Raw genomic sequence first — 18,565 nt, 5'->3', positions numbered from 1 at the left:
CGATGTAGGAAGTGATGCAACAAAATTATGTAAAGCATAATTGAAGATTGGAGGATTCTTTTGTCAGAGATTAGAACGAATTGTTATAAGAAAATTCTACTCAAAGATATTTGTAAATATATACACCAATTTGTACGTATTTTATAAAAACAATGTAAGTACGTTATAAGAGAGATGTTTACTAAATTCTTTGATTCTTTATTATAATCTAAACTGTAAACAATTAACTGTGATTATTTGCAATTCCATACTATTTTTAAAATATACGAACATGATGAGCAATATATGTATATTTGATTGGTATTTTGTTTAATGTATAAGTTACATGGTCTTACTATCAATAATAAAATACTTTGTATGATAAATCTACAAATTTAAATTTTGCTTAAATTTTTCTAATATTATATTATTAAGACACATTCTTTTTTATAGAAACGTTTGTTTTTACATCGCTCAGTTAATTTTTCATATCATTTGATATATAATTATTTATTGGAAAACTGATTATCAATATCTTAAGGTTACGATAAAAATCAGAAACACGTATTGCAAGCGTGATGGCGTTTATTATTAATAAACAACTTATTTAACAGGACCTTGATGTACACGAGAGAGAAGTATTCATGTTGTTTACTTATGCTTTCTTTTTAGTATGTACGTAATACGTTTAATTTATGACTTAAAATTTCAAGTTAGGAATGGACCTACGAAAGTCCTGTAGTTTAATATTATCATATACATGCAGTATTGTACAAACATTTGTTAATGTACATTTAAATATCTTTAAAAAGGTACAGAATATTTCTTCTAGGGATTTTGTGAATATTTATAAAATACATGAACTAAAACATATTTCTTACAAATATTTGTATAGTTCATTATTATTTAAGGAGTAACAAAATATAACGAAATTAAAAAAAATAGAGAATACGAAATTACAACAAGGATAATGTTAGGAAAGCGGGTAGCCTAAAATTTGAGTTGTCCTATTTTTTTTTGTATCACATTTATAGTAGAACAATATAAATCAATGCACGTATACAACATAAAAAGTTTAAAAGAAGTACTTTATCCTAGGGTGTTCCCTGACGATATCAGATATTAACGGAATAACAGTACAAAATATTGTAAAACAAGATGAGAAATGTAACATGTGAAATATACATTATCTTTAGTATGTTAGTTATAAAAGTCCATGGAAGATAAACAAATAATTCAACGAACTAAGGCAGTCAAAACATGAAACTTAATCTTGTACCAAAAAAACTCTTATTATCATCACACTTTTCGGTCCATTCCTATCTTCTCAAATATTTTAGAGCTTGCACTTCAATCACTAATGCAACATTAGAGATTTACTTGGAAGTCCGTCCTCATGCACCTGGAAGGATGAAAATGTTCATACGTTTTGAATTTCTATATCCCTATTTATATTTTAATGTAAACAATTATAGTATGTGTATGTTTGTATAGTATAATTATAATAAATGTATATCTACTATCAATTATTCTATTTACAAAATATATGAAATATTCAATTCAAACAACTCGTTGGTTTTTAAATACGTCCAAGTTACTTTTAAAACAAGCACTCTCAATAGGAACCACTGATCACAAGCAAAAACTTATAAAGGGCAAAAAGAACAATCCAAGCAAGCCTACGGACCAAGCACTAAGTTCTCTCAATGCAAGCTCTAACATATACATTCAATCCTTTCTGGTAAATGTTTCTACTTGTGTATTTAGTCTCTGATTTTTGTATCTTGTGTATATGTATGGTGTGTTTGTATGTGTGTGTCTTTGAAGTATTCCATAATTTTCAGTATACAAGTATGAAGTAGGAGGCTGGGCACCGCCCACCGAGTTATCACAGTCGTCTGGTGCCGCAGCACATACGTATACGTGGTTCAGCCTTACAACCTACCTCTTAATCTACCATTACTTTATAATTATACTTAGTCGAGAGTGTACAGTATAGTCCCGTACCAGGTGATTTGACGCGATACGAGCTGACGATTCTTAGTTCTATTTTCTTAGGGAGAGTGCGCATTTATTGCTGGTACTTATAAACACAGACGAACTAACTGGTACGAACGATCGTAGACCATTTTTATTAATCGCTGATCCAGTTAGAGATAAAAGCAAAGTAGAAAAATGCTATTAAATAATATATAGTTCGTCATATAATCGAATCAGCGTTTTTTCGTTGATTTTCTTTTTTTTTTCTTCGCAACCATTGTCCACAATCGTTCGCCCCATTTATTTTTGTTTCACTTACATCACTACACCGTATATGGAGCTATACTGTAATAAAAGCTGTCTTCAACTGATGATATCGTTTTACTAAGCCTCGATTAACTTGCTTCTTTCCCTTAGAACATGTTTAACAGTTTCGAGCAGCCGGATAAGACACTGGCCAACTATTAGAATAGAAATCAGTTTGTCTCGAACAATGCTCGGAAAAAGCTCGTAAGCCACTAATGGAAGCACTTTGTGCCTGTTTCGGCTATGTACATCGATTATATACCGGAAGAAAAGTATAATACCAATTAATAGCAAAGTAAATATCAATAGACCTAATCAATAATTTTTAACTTTTCGCTCCTCTGAGTACATTGAGAATCGACCGCATAGTTTACATTAATAACTATTATTTGTTCTTTTCTTATCTTTGCACATCTATAACCTAACTTTATCGTTTCATCTTGTCCTTTTAGGAAGCGATCAATGATCAAAAAATGACCAAAAATCGACTACTTATGCGGGCTATCCTCTATGCGTTTTAATCAGTGGACTAGCGTTCGTTTCTTAGTCATATACTTGTTTACAGATTATAATATTATTATTACCTCGCACAGAAATTAAGAGAGTGCTGTATATTAGGAATCACTGACACCAACATAGCTTATTAAGAAATTTTATGAAATTCATTTCAAACGAATCATTATTTCATTCTCATTCTCCTATTATCCGGTGGAACTCGATAACGCTCCCCAATATCACCTTAACATATTTTACGGATCGATAAGGGATGATTGAATACAGAAAAATAGTCTTCATTGCAGGCATTAAAAGAGTAGGGAAAATCGTAAAAGAAATATGAAAATTATTGCTAATAGTAAGTTGCGTTTTTAGATGCGATTACACTTCTACATTTGAATGATTGTTTAAAAAATGCTTGTTCTTTTAGAATAGCGTTTCGAAGGCAGTCGAGGATCTCAACAGTGTTGAAAATGCGATGGACGGAACGCTTGGAAATAATTGAAGGACAATCGAAGACAAGTACGCAGGAAGAGCATCGTATGTATGTACATGATTAATCGTCATCGAACTTAAAACAACGTCGATTAAGTGATAAAAATCTTGAAACTCGTTTTCCGTTCAATTTTCTCTGATTCTTTCAAGTAAAACATTTTACATGTCGCTAACTATTCAGCACGCGCAATCTGGAGGACACTTTCAGTAAAACGCAACCGATCATATGCAGACAGCGAATGTATGAACACTTATAATCCTAAGATGGCATGTGCTTGTCGTCGAGCCTTAGACTTTTTTTCTCTGTTGTATTTTTTCAGTTACAAGAAAATGTATTGTTAATCATATTTTTCTTTAATTTTTCCTGTTTTCTCTTGATTTCTGTTTGAAGAGAAATCACATTAAACGTTCTTCTCCTTTATTTCTAATAGTTCTTGTATATTGTATATGTACAGCATTACCACATTTGTTCAAACTGCGGTACACGTGTTTTTTTTCTTTTTGTTTTTTCTTCTTTTAAAGACGACACTTAGAGTTTAAAAATATAATCATCATATATTTAAAGTAGTATTATATTATCATTGTTGTTGTTATCATTATTAGTCGTAATGGTATTATTATTAATAATAATATTATTGTTATTATTATTAATTATTAATTATTATTATTATTATTATCTTGGAGGGATAGCACTTCGCTATGTCACGACACTGCAGAGCTGAACAAAGACTAAACGCGGAAGTTACCACGCTCTTTAATGGCACGAAGAGTACAAGACCGAGATTGTTACCATTTTACTGACCGATCATCACAATCATCTTCTTTTTTAATTCATTGTAATCCAGTTCTTCATTTTTTACGCATGGGTTTTCCCGGGATTTAGATTTATCTTTTTAGCATTTCGATGGTTGCCGACCGATCACAAAAACATATCTCGCCTATGTTAAATGTAGTAGCACAATATCGTCATAGCTTATTTTAATTAGGAAGGGTTGAGAACGATCGTTCATTTGTGTCGTTATTTAAGATATCTATATTATACATAGTCTCATTTGGACGATTTTCGATAACACTATAGAAAGTACTAAGTCTCCCCTTTACAGAAATATCCCTAAATTCTCTCAAAACTATTCAGGAATCGAGTTAACTGTGTGAGGCTGGTCGAACCAATAAATAGTCAAACGTTTATCTTTGCTTTTTTTCCCCTTTACTTTAAATGTCATTAGTATTTAATTTTTTATTCCACCCAGAGTTCATAGGATAAATGTATCTGTAAGTTTAATAGTATTTCAGAACAGTTTGAAAATAAAGTGATATAAAGATCGCTAACTTTCTACAGAAATTATGATCTTTAAGCACGTACTGATCTTATTTTTTTTTTATTGTTTTGTTGTTAAACATTGAAAGACGTGTCATATCGCTGTGAAGCCTGGGAAAAACGCATCTTGAAGGAAATAAAGTTTCGATATAAAAATATATAAACAGTAACGCTAACTTTTGTGTTGTTGTCACCTTAGATTTAACTTGTTTCTAATCGTTTTGTTAAACGAGTAAACTCTTTGTTCGTAGTTTATATCATAGAAAAAATGTACATGTTATACGCAAACATACTCGTCTCCATAAAGATCTTTCACAGTGTGAATATTGTTCACGGACATTTCAAGTCTTCTTTCGAAAAATAATTTGCTTCTACAAATCAGTTGATTTGAACTACTTCTTAACTAATCAGCTAAACAACTCGATTGATAAACATCTTGGAAAACACTGTCTATTGTTCAGTAAGTGATACAAATGATGACTTTTTTATACCATCTTCGTTTGTCGCCTTGAACTATTACACATAAATTAATAATCATTAAGATTCATCAAGAGTCATCAAGAAGAAACAACAGCAAGAACGAATTATTCAGGAGAAAAAAAGTTGCTTCAATGTAACTTGTTTATCAACGAATCAAGGAAACTGATTAAAAGATATAACAATCCTAAAACTCTTTCTTATCACGATCGAATTATTCTTACAGACAATGTATAAAAAAAAAAAAATAAAAAGAAAGGGAAAGAACATGTTTCGAATTATACAGGATTTCTTGTTCAATCTTTCTCGGATCGTAGTTAACGAATAACGACGTTTAAAAACGCTAAGATACTCCATGGATAGTAAAAGAGATTGAAACTGTCGGATCCGATAAGAGAGCGTGATAACCTCGACCAATAATACCCTTGATTTTCGCGAGAATAATTACGTATTTGACAGTTAAAGCGAAATCTATTCTCGAATACCTTAATACTGTAATGAGCAACTGGATTTGAAGGTACCGTAAAGAGGTTGATGTTTTAATGATCGACAGAGGTCAGTGAAGATCATCTTCGTCGCTATCGTTACCATCTTTCGATCTATCGGCACCTCCCTCACCGTCGCTGGAGCCGGAGTCACTTCCAGAATCTTCAGATTGCCAGCCGCCGCCTTGTTGCTGCTGCACCTGTTGATGTTGCACCACGTGTTTCGATACCTTGTGACGTTTCCCGGCTCGCTGTATCGAATCTGCTCCGGCACCGTCGAGCATTGGCTGAAGGATTCTTCGACGAGCATTGATGAACCAGTTATTGACTTGTAGCAACGTTAAGTTCGTTTGACCCGCTATTTGACGCTTCTCATCCTCCGTGGGATATGGATGCTAAAAAATAATTGATAACAATAATTATAATTTATTTACTTTATTCTATACTCGTGTCTCGTTACAGTGCCAATAGAATTTACAAGAATTACAACTATGCAATATATTCGTAAAAATTTTCCGTGGTAAATACTTTCGTGATCCTATATAACAAAGTCGTAAACTGAAGTATAAAATAATGATCACTGGATTGAATTTTATATTATATTACAGGAGATTATACTCACAACTAAATGTTCAAAGAGCCAAGTTCGCATAATGCTTGTAGCTTGTTTAGGTAAGACGCCTCGCTTTTGTCTTCCTTTCTTAACGCTGCTATGATTACCTCCATGACCACTACTACTGTGATTGGAAGTAGCAGTACCAGTGCCACATCCTTCGTCTTCATCTTCACTTGGTGCAGGTGAAGGAGAGCCAGCCACAGTAATATCTGGGCATAATAAACACGATATATTTGTTGTGACAGATTAACTGCAGCTCCATGCAGAATTGATAATATTTATTTACTTTAATTTAGTTAGTTTATATTCACATGTTTAATTAGTAATTAATATTCAAGTGAAAAAAAACATTAGTCATTGGTAAGAAAGAACCAAGTTCGTCTAACCAAAATACTTTTCGTCATTCGCATCCCCGACATCGACGTATTCATTTTCACGTTCTTGCAAGGCAAGGAGGCCCCAATAACCAACCTCTTCTAAATATATTCTGTCGCCAATATTCACACAGTCCATATCATCTATAAACGTAAGTTGACAATGCTTACGTTTAAATTAATATTTTAATCTTTATCGAAGCTCAATTTTTATGACGTGATAATCACAAAAATATTCAAGTTGCAAGCTAAGACACAATTAATTGTTGAATATGCTATACTGTAATCATCAATGTGCTCTGTGAAATTCAATGTAAACAAAAATTGCAAATAAAAGACTCAAATGCATAGAATTTTACACTTTATTTTGTTTTCACCTGATTAATCAACAATCAAATATAACTGAAGGGGTTGCTGCAATAAGGAAGCGGCTTCATTTTCTAGTAATTTGTGTAAACCAACAAAATTTTATTATAGATCTCCTTAATATGTATGATAGAGCAATCATTTCAATATTTCAAAGAAACGATATATCATTTCATGTGTACCAGACCTAATAGAATTTTGAATATAAAACCTATACCTTTCCTTTCTCTTCCAATCGATACAATTTAAGTATTGTAACTATTTCCTCATTGTTGCAAACTCTTCAATTTTAAACACTGAAGAAAGGAGAAAAAAAATTATGAAACGAAAAGTAGAAGCCATTTAGCTAGAATCATCGTTACCCGTTTGCTATGTAAAATGAATTAATATAAACAAATACGTTTACCTTGACCAAGATAGATATCGTTGACTGGTGCACAGGAATGAGCCCCAATTTGTGAGAGTGGTGTGCTCCCGTGTACCGTGGAAGGTGACAGTGGATCGTCATGGTCTTGGCTGGAGGATCTGATCGAGCGCTGAGCAGTGGAAGATGATCGCACAGACGGCGGCCTGTCGTTACCGGTTTCCTCTTGCGCAGCCAACTGACTCGCACCACCGTTCTCCGACAGGGTGTCGCCTCTGCTCACTCTGAATCCGTTAGCTCCCGACTCAACATCATTGCCTGTAGAAGACAGCACCTGGGAAATATATGTCGCAACTAGCCGTCAGAGAGCAGGGGTGGGGTTCTATAATATTTTGAGCGACGCGCAAGTATCGCTCATCCTTTCCTTTCTCTTTTTTTCTTTAAATAACGTATGCTTTGAATTAAGTAATCGACTGGTTGATCCGAGTGTTAAATCTACTGTTAGAATAATTTTGACTTTTGACTAATCTAAATAGTATATCGTTTAATCTGTTACGAGAAGGATCCTAAACTGAATATTCAGCGAGATCGTTCAGATCAACTGTTAGAGTTTGAAGAATTTACAAGGTGCTGTTAATTTTGGAATGTTAATTACCAGATAAAACACGATTAAAGAGAGATAGTAAAGAATTAGAAAGCATTTGATCCACGTTTGATCTCTTACATATGCATTGAACAATTTACTAATTTTTGTTTACGATTTACTAACTATTGAATGTATTCTGTACAATAACAATACTAAATCAACCGGCACGTATCTCATATATAATAGAGTAAATATTTTCCTTCAATTACTGCCTATTTACCAACGAAACTTTATTTAACTCCCTTAGAAAAATGTTGCTCGATCAATAGCTTATTTAGCTATCAGTAACCGCTACGTTTAGGTCAGAGTACTCACGAGAGTTAGTCAATCGATCGACATTTCGAGATATCCCACAAAGAGGCATTTTTCCTCTTACTTCGCATTTCGACGTACAAACTCCCCAGCGAAGTTATTTTAAAAGTACACTGACTTCTATACGAGACATGTAGCGATGTTAATAAAGAGAAGGCGCAGAAGTTCTCTAGTTTTAAATTTCTGTTCTTTTAGGTTCGAAGAGTTAAGACATAGAGAGTAGGAAGAAAGAAGAGACAGAGACACACGTAGCAGCGTTGGAGCGTTTTTCAAGATTATAGTCGCGATTCTTGCGCATCACTAAAAAAAAAGGATAACTACTTAGGTAAAGGGGGAAACAGGCCAGGCCGCCTTATTAAACGTTCAAAATAATATCTAACCTGCAAAGGACTGCTTCCGTTGCTGCCACTCGATGGACCCATATCGTGTCCATGGTGACTGTAATCGCTGCGTAGCAGATTCTCGCTCTGCATCTTGCCCTTCAGGCACGTGATGTACCTGTTGCAAAAGTCCTTGCACAGCTCCTGCACCTTTTCCAACTCGAGTAGGTGAATCCGCAGCACCTGTATCGCTTTGATCATCTGCGTTGGCAGAGACACAAAAACAACGTCCACGATTAAACGATTTTCTTTTCATTATCGAGTTGCGCCGCGTTACTTATTATTTGTTTCTTTGTTTTTTCCTGTCTCTCCTTTTTTCTTTGTTTCCCTTTCTTTTTTGTTTTTTTTTTTTTAAATAAACACGAGGTGGAGTAATAAATTCATTCACATTTTCTTAAGAAAAAGGAGGAGAAAGAAAGAAACATGAATTTTGAATTAGTTTCATAAAAAATCTGTCTAGTTAAGAACCAATCTATTTATCTTATTTCCTAATCTTAATCTTAATCTTAATCTTCTTTATCTTAATTTATCGAAATAGTATACACCGTGTTGAACTTATTATTCAATCCAATGCGTGTCTTGTTTTGTATGTGAAGAAATTACGAACATTTTTGGACTGTGTACTTTTTATAAAAATAGATAAGGATGTCATATTCTTTAAAATGCATAAATTGCAGCGCAGTTTTGTATGTTCTAACGAGTTATGGCTTTGTGTAAATTTATATTTTCATAAACATACATAAAGCATAAACCTGCTTCATCTACTAAATATAATAACCTTGTATTTCTACCTTGAATATTTTCCACAAATACACTTATGTACATATCATTTACTATAGTGCGAAGATTACATTACATTAATTTACATTAGTTTAATATTAGGATCAACTTAATTCTTTCTTAAATCCTGTCGTACGTTCCACCATCAACTGCAAAATTAATTAACTGAATATTTAATTTTAATAAATATCATTAATGGTCAACAGCAAAATGTGTATATAGATTAAGAAATATTCTAAAATTATAAATTCTTTGACTCAAGCTATTACGAGTGTAAATTAGTCTTGAGGGATTCCAGAAGATGTTATACTTCTAATGTTATACCTGGACTATAAAGAAACTTACCAAACCGTCAATTTCGGGGTCATTGATTAGGAAAGGCTTTCGGTCTCTTTCTTGGTGTTGGACGAAGGCCTGTATGTCCATGTTGAAGCTTTCGGACGTCGAGTTGTCCGAACTCTGTGTAGCTTGTTCGCATCTTTCAAAGAGTAACGCGAGTAACGGGAAGAGGGGATGTTTATAGACTGCCCTCTTGTCTGCCTCGAACTGAGCTTGATCTTGATGAGTCGTGTAATCGGCAACCCCACTTGCAGGGTCCTGATCGTAGCCAGGAGTCACCATCGCTAGCGCCACGGCGGTGCTACCCTCTTGCATTCTACGTTCATATCATTAAATTATTATTTGTTTTCTTTCTAACTAAACAGCGGATGTTTATGCATTTATGAGAGATACGTAGGTACAGAGATATGTGTATCGTAAGAATGAAACGTAATATCAAAACATATAAAATATTCAATCTACTTTTGGTTACAATTTTTAGCGAACGAAGTGAGTTTTTATAGGTTCCATTCTCTTTTAGTTACGTGCACAAAAATTGCAATTTGTATAAACATCTGCAGTTTATTTATAATACTGCATCAACACTGTTGGCCATAAATATTCAAACATCTTTTTCTTCCAGTTTTATTTTTATTTTATAATTATCTCATCATTTCATTACGTTATATGACGTGTCTTCTAATGTATTATAAAATAATAAGTAAACTAAAATATTTCTTACAGTTTTCCGATCGAATGCAAGTAGCAGGTATCCTAATATGATACTTATTGCTAGCAGTGGATACGATTAGAATTAAATAAATTTTAATAGATACTCGTATCTTAACAACATATATCTCAACAAGAGTCGACATCAATTTTACAAGTAATTGCAAAGTCGACGAATATAAAATCTATTATTTTGATGCTTGCTTACTTTTGGTAGTTCCACCGTTGGCCATCAATTAAATTTTTATTCTTTAGAATTTTTGTTACCTATCATTCCTGTCTGGCAGCTTCCATCGTTGCCCAGGTCCTCCGGGGCCTCTGATATGCAAATATTCCTCGATCTATCTTCAGTCTTCCAATAATTTACACGTTTATCCTACAACAAAAGAAATATCCAATCTATTGATATTCGTGATAATTCTAATACACATGGGTTAATAATCGGTAACTTGACAATGCAATGAGTGTCACCACTGGCTAATGTATTGATTATAATTGCATACTTGTCACTTGGAGGTAAAATAAGTGTAATAAATGAAACTTACATATTGATTAATGTAAGTATTGTGAATTTATGACTTGACAGTAAAATACAAATATAACGAATGGTATTTACATATCGATTGATATAACTATTGCGTACTTGTGATCTGAAAGTAAAATAAATCGTATATAATGATTAATGCGAGTATTGTGTATTTGTAAATTGAGAGTAAAATAAGTGAGAATGGAATGGGTAACGGTTGAAAAAATAATATGATAAAAAATATCGTATACTTTAAGCAAGATATCCCAGCGTATTTCGAGTAGAGATGAACCAGGGGTAGAGATGAGACGAGAGGAAAAAGAAGGGGTCGGGGAAGGAGAGAGAATCGTCGTGGCACGAAGAACCAAACGATGCGCGGCACTGCATTTAAATGTCATCGTTAGACGGTCTCAACACCATCAGCACTGTTGCTGGCACCAGTTCTGCTTCCCATTCCGAACGTTCCTTTTGAATTTTCCCCAATCCCCATACACGTTCCCTCGGTATGAATAAATAAAGTACTGCGACACACGACTGGCTGACAAGACGACGACACCCGAAAAATCGTGGTTACGACTGATAGCTATAACTGTCTGTGAAAAATACCTTCGTTAGCTAAGTAGTAGTGTCATTAAACCAATAATTTTTTTTGCCAACGACTCATGCTAATTACATTGTTTTCACCTTTTAAACTATAGTGCTTCTTATTTTTGCGTACGACCACTTAAGAATATTTAATATTTGCGCAGCTCAACAAATAACGAAATTGTTATTATCTATTTTACAATCATTTTTATTTCTACTTGTGACTTTCGAAATATGGCTTTGTAATAAGGTGTGAAAACAGAGAAAAATAAAAAAGAAGCTGACCTTAAGATTGTTTTTAAAATCTCTATCTAGAAGAAAATTAACATTTCTTTTCTCATGAAGAAATATAATTTTGTATAAGTTGCATTTTCCATGTATCCTTCAGTCCTAGATATATAATACATAATCCGTTTTATAAAAATCCGCAAACTATAATACAACTTTTAAATCTAAAAGTAACAAAGATTAGAGTATGTGTATAAAGGATGAATACACAATGGAATCTTATTCTTCTTCGAATAATGGGAATAGCCGTTCTCCTGACATTTTATCAAAACTTCGTCGTGACGGAATAGTCGCAGAGAATGAGTAAGCGAGAGAAAGTATCGGTATATGAGAAGAAGAGTTAGATACATTAAAGGGAATGCCGCGAGGTGGTAGCTGAACTAGGGAAGCGGTAAAAAAAGGAGGTGGACAGAGGTAACCATTACTTGCAAGTGGTGCTTCCAACACACTCGCGTCTTTCCGTTAAACCCGATATTTATTGTGCCAGTCGCCTCTCTCGCCGCTTTCATTTAAAAATATTATCGCTGACGGTGAACGGTCAGTGTGCTTCATTTCTACGACTGCAGCCACACATCGAAACGGTCTTAACGTGTTTCAACTTCCTCTTTTTTCTTTCCTTTCTTTTAGAATTTCGTACGTTCTTTTTGCTATTTCATTCGTTTAGGTCAAACGTCGAATTATCTCTTCGTGGAAATCTACGTCCGCTGTTTCATAATATTCTCTTCTTTATAGAGGTAGTTTATGTGTATAAGTTTGTTTTCTATACAATAAAAAGATTTGTACGTCTGTTCGTGAAGAATGGACCAAACCATGCATTTTTCATGAATATAGTTCACCTTTGTCGAGAAAAGTGACAATATGATATTCATTTCCAAAATCATTTTATGGTAGGTAACGGATAGTTGACCTGGTCTTGCTCTTTATACTAGAAGGTAACTTCTCTAAAGAAAAAATATTGAAATATAATGAAATGTATAATTCAATAATCTAGTGTCTTATCGACGATTTTTGTTTCTTTATAATTTTCACGAATAATGAAAAAAATGTTCTCCTATGTGTTCATCTTTTCAAACTTCATCTACATTCTTCTCTAGGAACCATTATTCTAATTTCAACCTCGGGTAATACAGCAATAAACTATCGGTAAGGAAGTTCTCCCATTCCGTTTTATGGCGCGTTCACAACGACATCAACATTTTCTACAATTTAACTGCATTTTTCATTAAAAGTAAATAAAATTTCAAACGAAACCGTGTTACTTAACTTTCATTTTATTCATTCTTTTCTCGATGTTCCTCCATTATTGATTCGTTCTTTCTTTCAACGTGATACTGTTTGATTGAAGAACCCACCATTATCATTGTTTACTTTTATCATATTTCGCAGTTACATTGCGAACGTGAGAAGGGGTGACGTCTATCTTCTTTATTTTATTTTATTCTAAACGATGTATTGCGCATCTCGCTTTCAAATTCTTTGGTACTCGATATTATTCGACAGCAGCTGCTGCAGAGAAGCGAGACAGACAAAGTGTAATGCTCTAATGAGCAGAGAGAGACAGGAAATGAGAAGTATACTTCAAATAATAATCTGTAATGTCCATCGAAATCTCGTGATCCCGATACTCTCGATTTTTAGTATTCAAGCAGTCATGTTGATATTTATGGAATTATTTTACGATATCAAGCGACCCAAAATATTTTATAGTTATTTCCACTTAGGTTAATTATTGATATTCGATTATATTTGTTTTTATTCCGTTTATGAATTAACTCAATCGATTTTAATATTTCCAATTTTTCCTATTTTATATATACGAGAGAAATATTATTTGTTAAAAATAATATTTTGAAGATCAGCTGTTTTAAGCGTAACAACTCTTTCTTGTAAAAGTCTCAAAAATTGAACAATTTCATATACAAAGCAGTGTCGTATCTATTATTGTAAATTACTGAAATGCTACCTAGAACGAAGAACAATGAAACATAAAAATGTAGTCTTCTACTTAAAACTAAGATAACATCTAGCTAACAAGTATTAATATGAAATACGTTATAATAAAATATACATCATGTTGTGTAATAGAATATACATGATACATGTACAAGCAAATGAATAACTGAAAAAGAAATAGAAAAACAGAAAACAAAAAAAAGCGTAAAAATTTGGTTTGGTCAAGGATTAAGAATTTAAAACATAGTGGCAGCCACGTGTTATGAACAGTGCCGAAAATGAGACGGCTATTAATTCAAATGAAATGGATTGGCGGAAACTATGTAATGGCGTACATGCACTTTGATCACGCGATTTGCCACACAACTTGTCCAACGTGTTGATTTTTTGTAACGACCTAATAATTACTGCGACACTGGAGTTTCAAGGAACGTGCAATTAGAAGTAATCAAAGTGTAAAAGGCAATAACTTAACCTGGAGAAGAGCCGTGAAACTGACGTGTTAATTTGTTGAAAGAATTGATTAAATTGTTCTTATTAAAACTGCACAATAAAATCAGCAATCATTTTTTAAATTTATTACGTTCTTTCTTTGTTTAATATTTTCGTAAACAAAAAAAAAACACGCTTTATAAATGTGCCAAACTATGATTTAAATAACTGAACGCAATTAGTTAAGATTACAAAATAACATAAAAGAAATTTAGTAGAAAACATGTTGAAGTATTTTAAAGCAACATCTCATTCTTATAAGACAAAGTAATGACAGAGAAGCAATGAAACGTGTCTTTACGAGCGTAAATAAGAGGAGAAACGAATCTTTAACCCTTTAAGTGCCAGAGCTATAGCAGTCGGTTAGGACACAGTGATCATTTTCGAACGTAAGAGAGTACTTAAATTCCGCTAAGTACATATCTGCGGTCAAATATTTGTACGAATTTATTCTATGGTTTCCCACTTTCAACATCTCAATTTGCTACTTTATTATCATACATCTATCAACATCGTTAAACCGTACATTAAAATTCCGAAACATTATCATTCAGAAAATAACAATATATTAAAGACATCCCGTAAAACGATATTTTAAGTTGAATTCCTCAAACAAAATCGTGTTTGTTATTAAATTCAACACTGAATATTATATTTTGTCTAAAACTTATTCACAAATACATTAATATATAATTTCTTTTTCGACATTGTGTTTTTATTATATTATTATAATATATTCTTATTTTTCAACAATATATTACATTATAACATGGAGACATCAGAAAGCGGGAGTAAATTCTCGTTAGAAGAAACACGTTTAAACGCGCACACATACCGGTCTGGCACCGAAAGGGTTAATTATGACAAAGATGGTATCCCGTGGGCAAGCGGACTTGTTTACTACCTGTCAGTCATCGGCGTATTAAAACCGGCGTCGTGACGGGCAACAACACCGCGGTAGAAAGAGACGTGAGTTAAAGAACGGCTTTGGAATCAGCGGTGGGCGTTAATACGAAGCCAGAAGTCGTTTTTCTTTCTCCCTTTCATCGCGAGCCTAACACGAGATAGTCGAACTGTCAGTCAAACGTTCGATAACCAATGGTCGACGATCCCTACTACAGCACGCCGGGGAAGAATCATTTTCATGCGAAGAGGGCGTAGCAAAAACTACAAGAGGCCACCGCTGCCGACGGCGCCGATGCTTCACTGCTGCGCAGCGCTCTACCTATAGGGTGCTCGATAAAATTTCTGCGGGAAATTCGAGTTCCTTCCGTTACTTCTTTCGTCCCGTGTATTCTATAATTCATCCTGTAATTTATATAAAAATGTTACTCAACTAAAATTCCTTACTACTCTTAGAATATTTATGCGCATCCTAACCTCTTTAGAGTCAAACTTTTCGAGCAAAAGAGATTGGATATAAATAGTCTAGCCTGGAAAAAGTCACTAAATTGCATAATTACTCCTAATTCTAGTTACTTTATCTTGTTATCACGAAGTTATCCTATTATTATAACGTTAGACTTCGTTGTTAAAAAATTGTATTGATTTTGTAGTATAAAAGTTGAATCAATATTCGAATTTAGATAAAGAAGATTAAAAGTTGTATGAGCAGCCTGTAATAATTTTCTTACTAAATCTCGTTAATTTACTAACTGAAAAACGATTCATTTTATTGAATACAATACAACTCGTAAGAATAAAGAAATTAATGCAAATAATATCAAAATTTCGAGCCGAGAGAAGATACGCAGTGCAGGAAATATAAAAGAAATTAATTTTTTTGAATGATGGAGATGTTTCTTTTATTTGAAAGAAATGCAACTTGTTTTTTAAAAAGTAAAATTAGTGTAGTAAAATTAGTAACTAAAATTCATATGAGATATCGGAAATCTGTATAATCTGATTATTTAGAAAAAAATGAACAAGCTGGAAATGATATACATAGATGGATAATATTTCATAACTACTTCTGATATTTAATAAATTCTTTGGTACCTGCTTTAACTTGTTGCAAATGTTAGTTTACGTAAGGAAATTGCCTGCATAATAGCTTTCAGGTATTTCCTTCTTTTTATTCACAACTACACATTTCGAGATCAAAATTCGAGATAAACAAGGGCTTACGTGTGTTCGTGGAAAAAATTTGAATTCATCGATATTATTTTCAGATTTCATAATAATTCCTGTAAGATAATAATAAACGTTTGACTTTATTCCCATAATTTTCCCGATTGCTACGGAGAAGAAATTATTCCGTTGGGCAATTTTTATTTCTTTCACATTAAATCATAATTAAATTTTTTTTTGGTTACAAAAAAAAATCACTAGACACTTTTTTATGGGAATACGTTATTATATAATTTATCAAATTGTAGATCGTTTCCTCCAGGTTAATTCTTTTATAAAAATTTTATCAATTTATTTCGCTTTGTAAGTACAGGTTTAAATAAAAAAATTCATCGTATCAATCGACTGTACAATAATTTGATTCATCGAATATATATAGCACACACTATAATGATACCTCATTGCAGCATCTTTGTCACTCTTTTTTTTCACAACAAATTCTTTGAACGATTTCAACCGGTTCTCTTGATACGATGTAAACAGCGATTTTCTCGTTTCATCGAGAATACACGTTTGCGTTCTGAAGCTCCCCGTTTATCTTTTGACGTAATTCGTTTAGGTCGCATTATTCTGTTCTAGATGGAAACATAAATATGTAGCTCGACTATACAAGAAATCGTGATTACCGATACCAAGGTGAATACAGTGACTATTCCCATTAATCGGAATCCACTTCTCAGTTTATTTGACTATTTTAATTTTCTCTGGCATAGTTTCATCATGAAAAAATCATGCGATATCTTTAATTGATATATTTGAATAATAATTACATTGATTTTCTCAAGTAGATTTTTAATTTAATTCAGTAATTAATAGTTGATCCGATTTTTATAAATATCTATACGATGTACAATAACATGTATTATATGTGAGGTATTATATATATTTATATAAAACGAACCAATAAGTTATTGAATTAAAAATCTATTTAAAAAAATCGCCGTAATTATTATTAAAATATATCAATTAAACAATATCGTAAGATAAATTTGTTATAATACTCGTAACAAAATATCCTTCGATTAAACTTCCCGCCAGTTATCTTGCACTTGGTGATATTGACAATACTAATAAACGATCTTACGATAATTGACTAAATTTTTTTAAGGTATGAGAGCGTAATGTATTACATAAACAGAAAAATATTCAATATTGTAAGTTATCATAAGAATCATTGTTACTCTGTAACTATAGAAATTAGTTTTCTATGAAATTAATTGATTACAAGTTATTGAGATTCCTGTTTAGATAATGCAATACAATTTCATCGTGTAAATATATGTATTAAATATTGTATTGTTAATTTAAAATAATAGGAAACAGAAAGAAAGAAGAAATGTTTGTAACGGGTTAGATAATGAACATCAATTGAGAGGCAGTTGATATGGAGGATCGGTCGCATGGCAGGCACAATGTCATTGGAAAAAGTTGGTGTTTGGAAGAGCCTTAACAATATCGATCGTATCAATCCGCAATTCTGTCAAGGCAGACCGCGAGGAATGGGCGTTCACTGGGGGCATTGCGCACAAAACAAGTTTTTCGCGTGTATCGGCGCACCAGGAACGAATAAATGAGACCTAACCTCACAAATTCACAGGTGCACGGCCCAGCGGGAATTTACGCTGAATCGAACGATGTATCGAAACAGCTGTTTGGATGACACTAATCGAAAGACCATTTATCCTATGGTTACTTACCGTATCGTAAAAGCCAGCATCCAAAAAGTCCCATGAGAACAAAACCACACCGTCCACACCAGTTTTATTTTTCGATGATATTTCGGGACGACGGCGTGTCTGACTAGTTCGAAACTGACTTCGTCTTAGTCCACGTGATACCTCGAGGCTCAATGATAATCATGTAACGACACCGGTCTAACGTACACACGCGCGACAACACGAACCCCTCTGTTTACCACTATTCACGCTATACGATAAATTAAAGTAATCGGACATTTTTCAACATGCTTCTCTACAATCCCTGTCTACTCCTTCCACTGACACGTCTTTTGTGACGTCATCGATTCAATACTTTTCGCGAAGGTTTCTCTTCTTCATTAATATCACGGATACACACCAGATGGCAACACGAACGCGATTATCGGTTCATTCAAGTGTCGCTCAAATTGGAGCGCGATTTTTAAATTTCATGAAAAAAAATTGTATATATTT

General features: G+C 33.2%; 1 protein-coding gene across 4 annotated transcripts; it reads right to left on the bottom strand.

The window, feature by feature from the left end:
* Window positions 1-546: 546 nt before the first annotated feature.
* LOC117157112 (homeobox protein PKNOX2) lies at window positions 547-18,404 on the bottom strand. Of its 4 annotated transcripts, none has more exons than XM_033334854.2 (9): window positions 18,092-18,404; window positions 15,169-15,572; window positions 10,688-10,796; window positions 9,719-10,028; window positions 8,594-8,794; window positions 7,298-7,589; window positions 6,538-6,669; window positions 6,158-6,360; window positions 547-5,930 (listed from the first exon to the last, which is right to left on the bottom strand). In XM_033334854.2, the coding sequence occupies exons 4-9, from the start codon at window positions 10,025-10,027 to the stop codon at window positions 5,607-5,609; spliced, it is 1,461 nt and encodes a 486-aa protein (XP_033190745.1). In that variant the 5' UTR covers window position 10,028; window positions 10,688-10,796; window positions 15,169-15,572; window positions 18,092-18,404; the 3' UTR covers window positions 547-5,606. The 4 variants fall into 4 exon arrangements, with proteins under 4 accessions (XP_033190745.1, XP_076478489.1, XP_033190744.1 ...); XM_076622374.1 differs by lacking the exon at window positions 15,169-15,572 and having other exon boundaries at window positions 547-1,381; window positions 5,572-5,930; XM_033334853.2 differs by lacking the exon at window positions 15,169-15,572.
* Window positions 18,405-18,565: the final 161 nt, after the last annotated feature.

The sequence above is a fragment of the Bombus vancouverensis genome, chromosome 10 (genome assembly GCF_051014615.1).
Source record: "Bombus vancouverensis nearcticus chromosome 10, iyBomVanc1_principal, whole genome shotgun sequence".
In the NCBI taxonomy this organism is placed as follows: Eukaryota; Metazoa; Arthropoda; class Insecta; order Hymenoptera; family Apidae; genus Bombus; species Bombus vancouverensis.
The sequence above is the reverse complement of the archived record's forward strand: the minus strand, read 5'-3'. Positions and strand labels throughout refer to the sequence as shown.

Bases quoted from the DNA above. Each gene is read 5' to 3' on its own strand.
- LOC117157112 (XM_033334854.2), bottom strand. From the start codon at position 10,027: ATGCAAGAGGGTAGCACCGCCGTGGCGCTAGCGATGGTGACTCCTGGC. The intron at 6,670-7,297 runs GTAAACGTATTT...TTACGTTTATAG, and splicing joins CGATATCTATCTTGGTCAAG to ATGATATGGACTGTGTGAAT. The intron at 6,361-6,537 runs GTTAGACGAACT...TATTATGCCCAG, and splicing joins GAATGACGAAAAGTATTTTG to ATATTACTGTGGCTGGCTCT.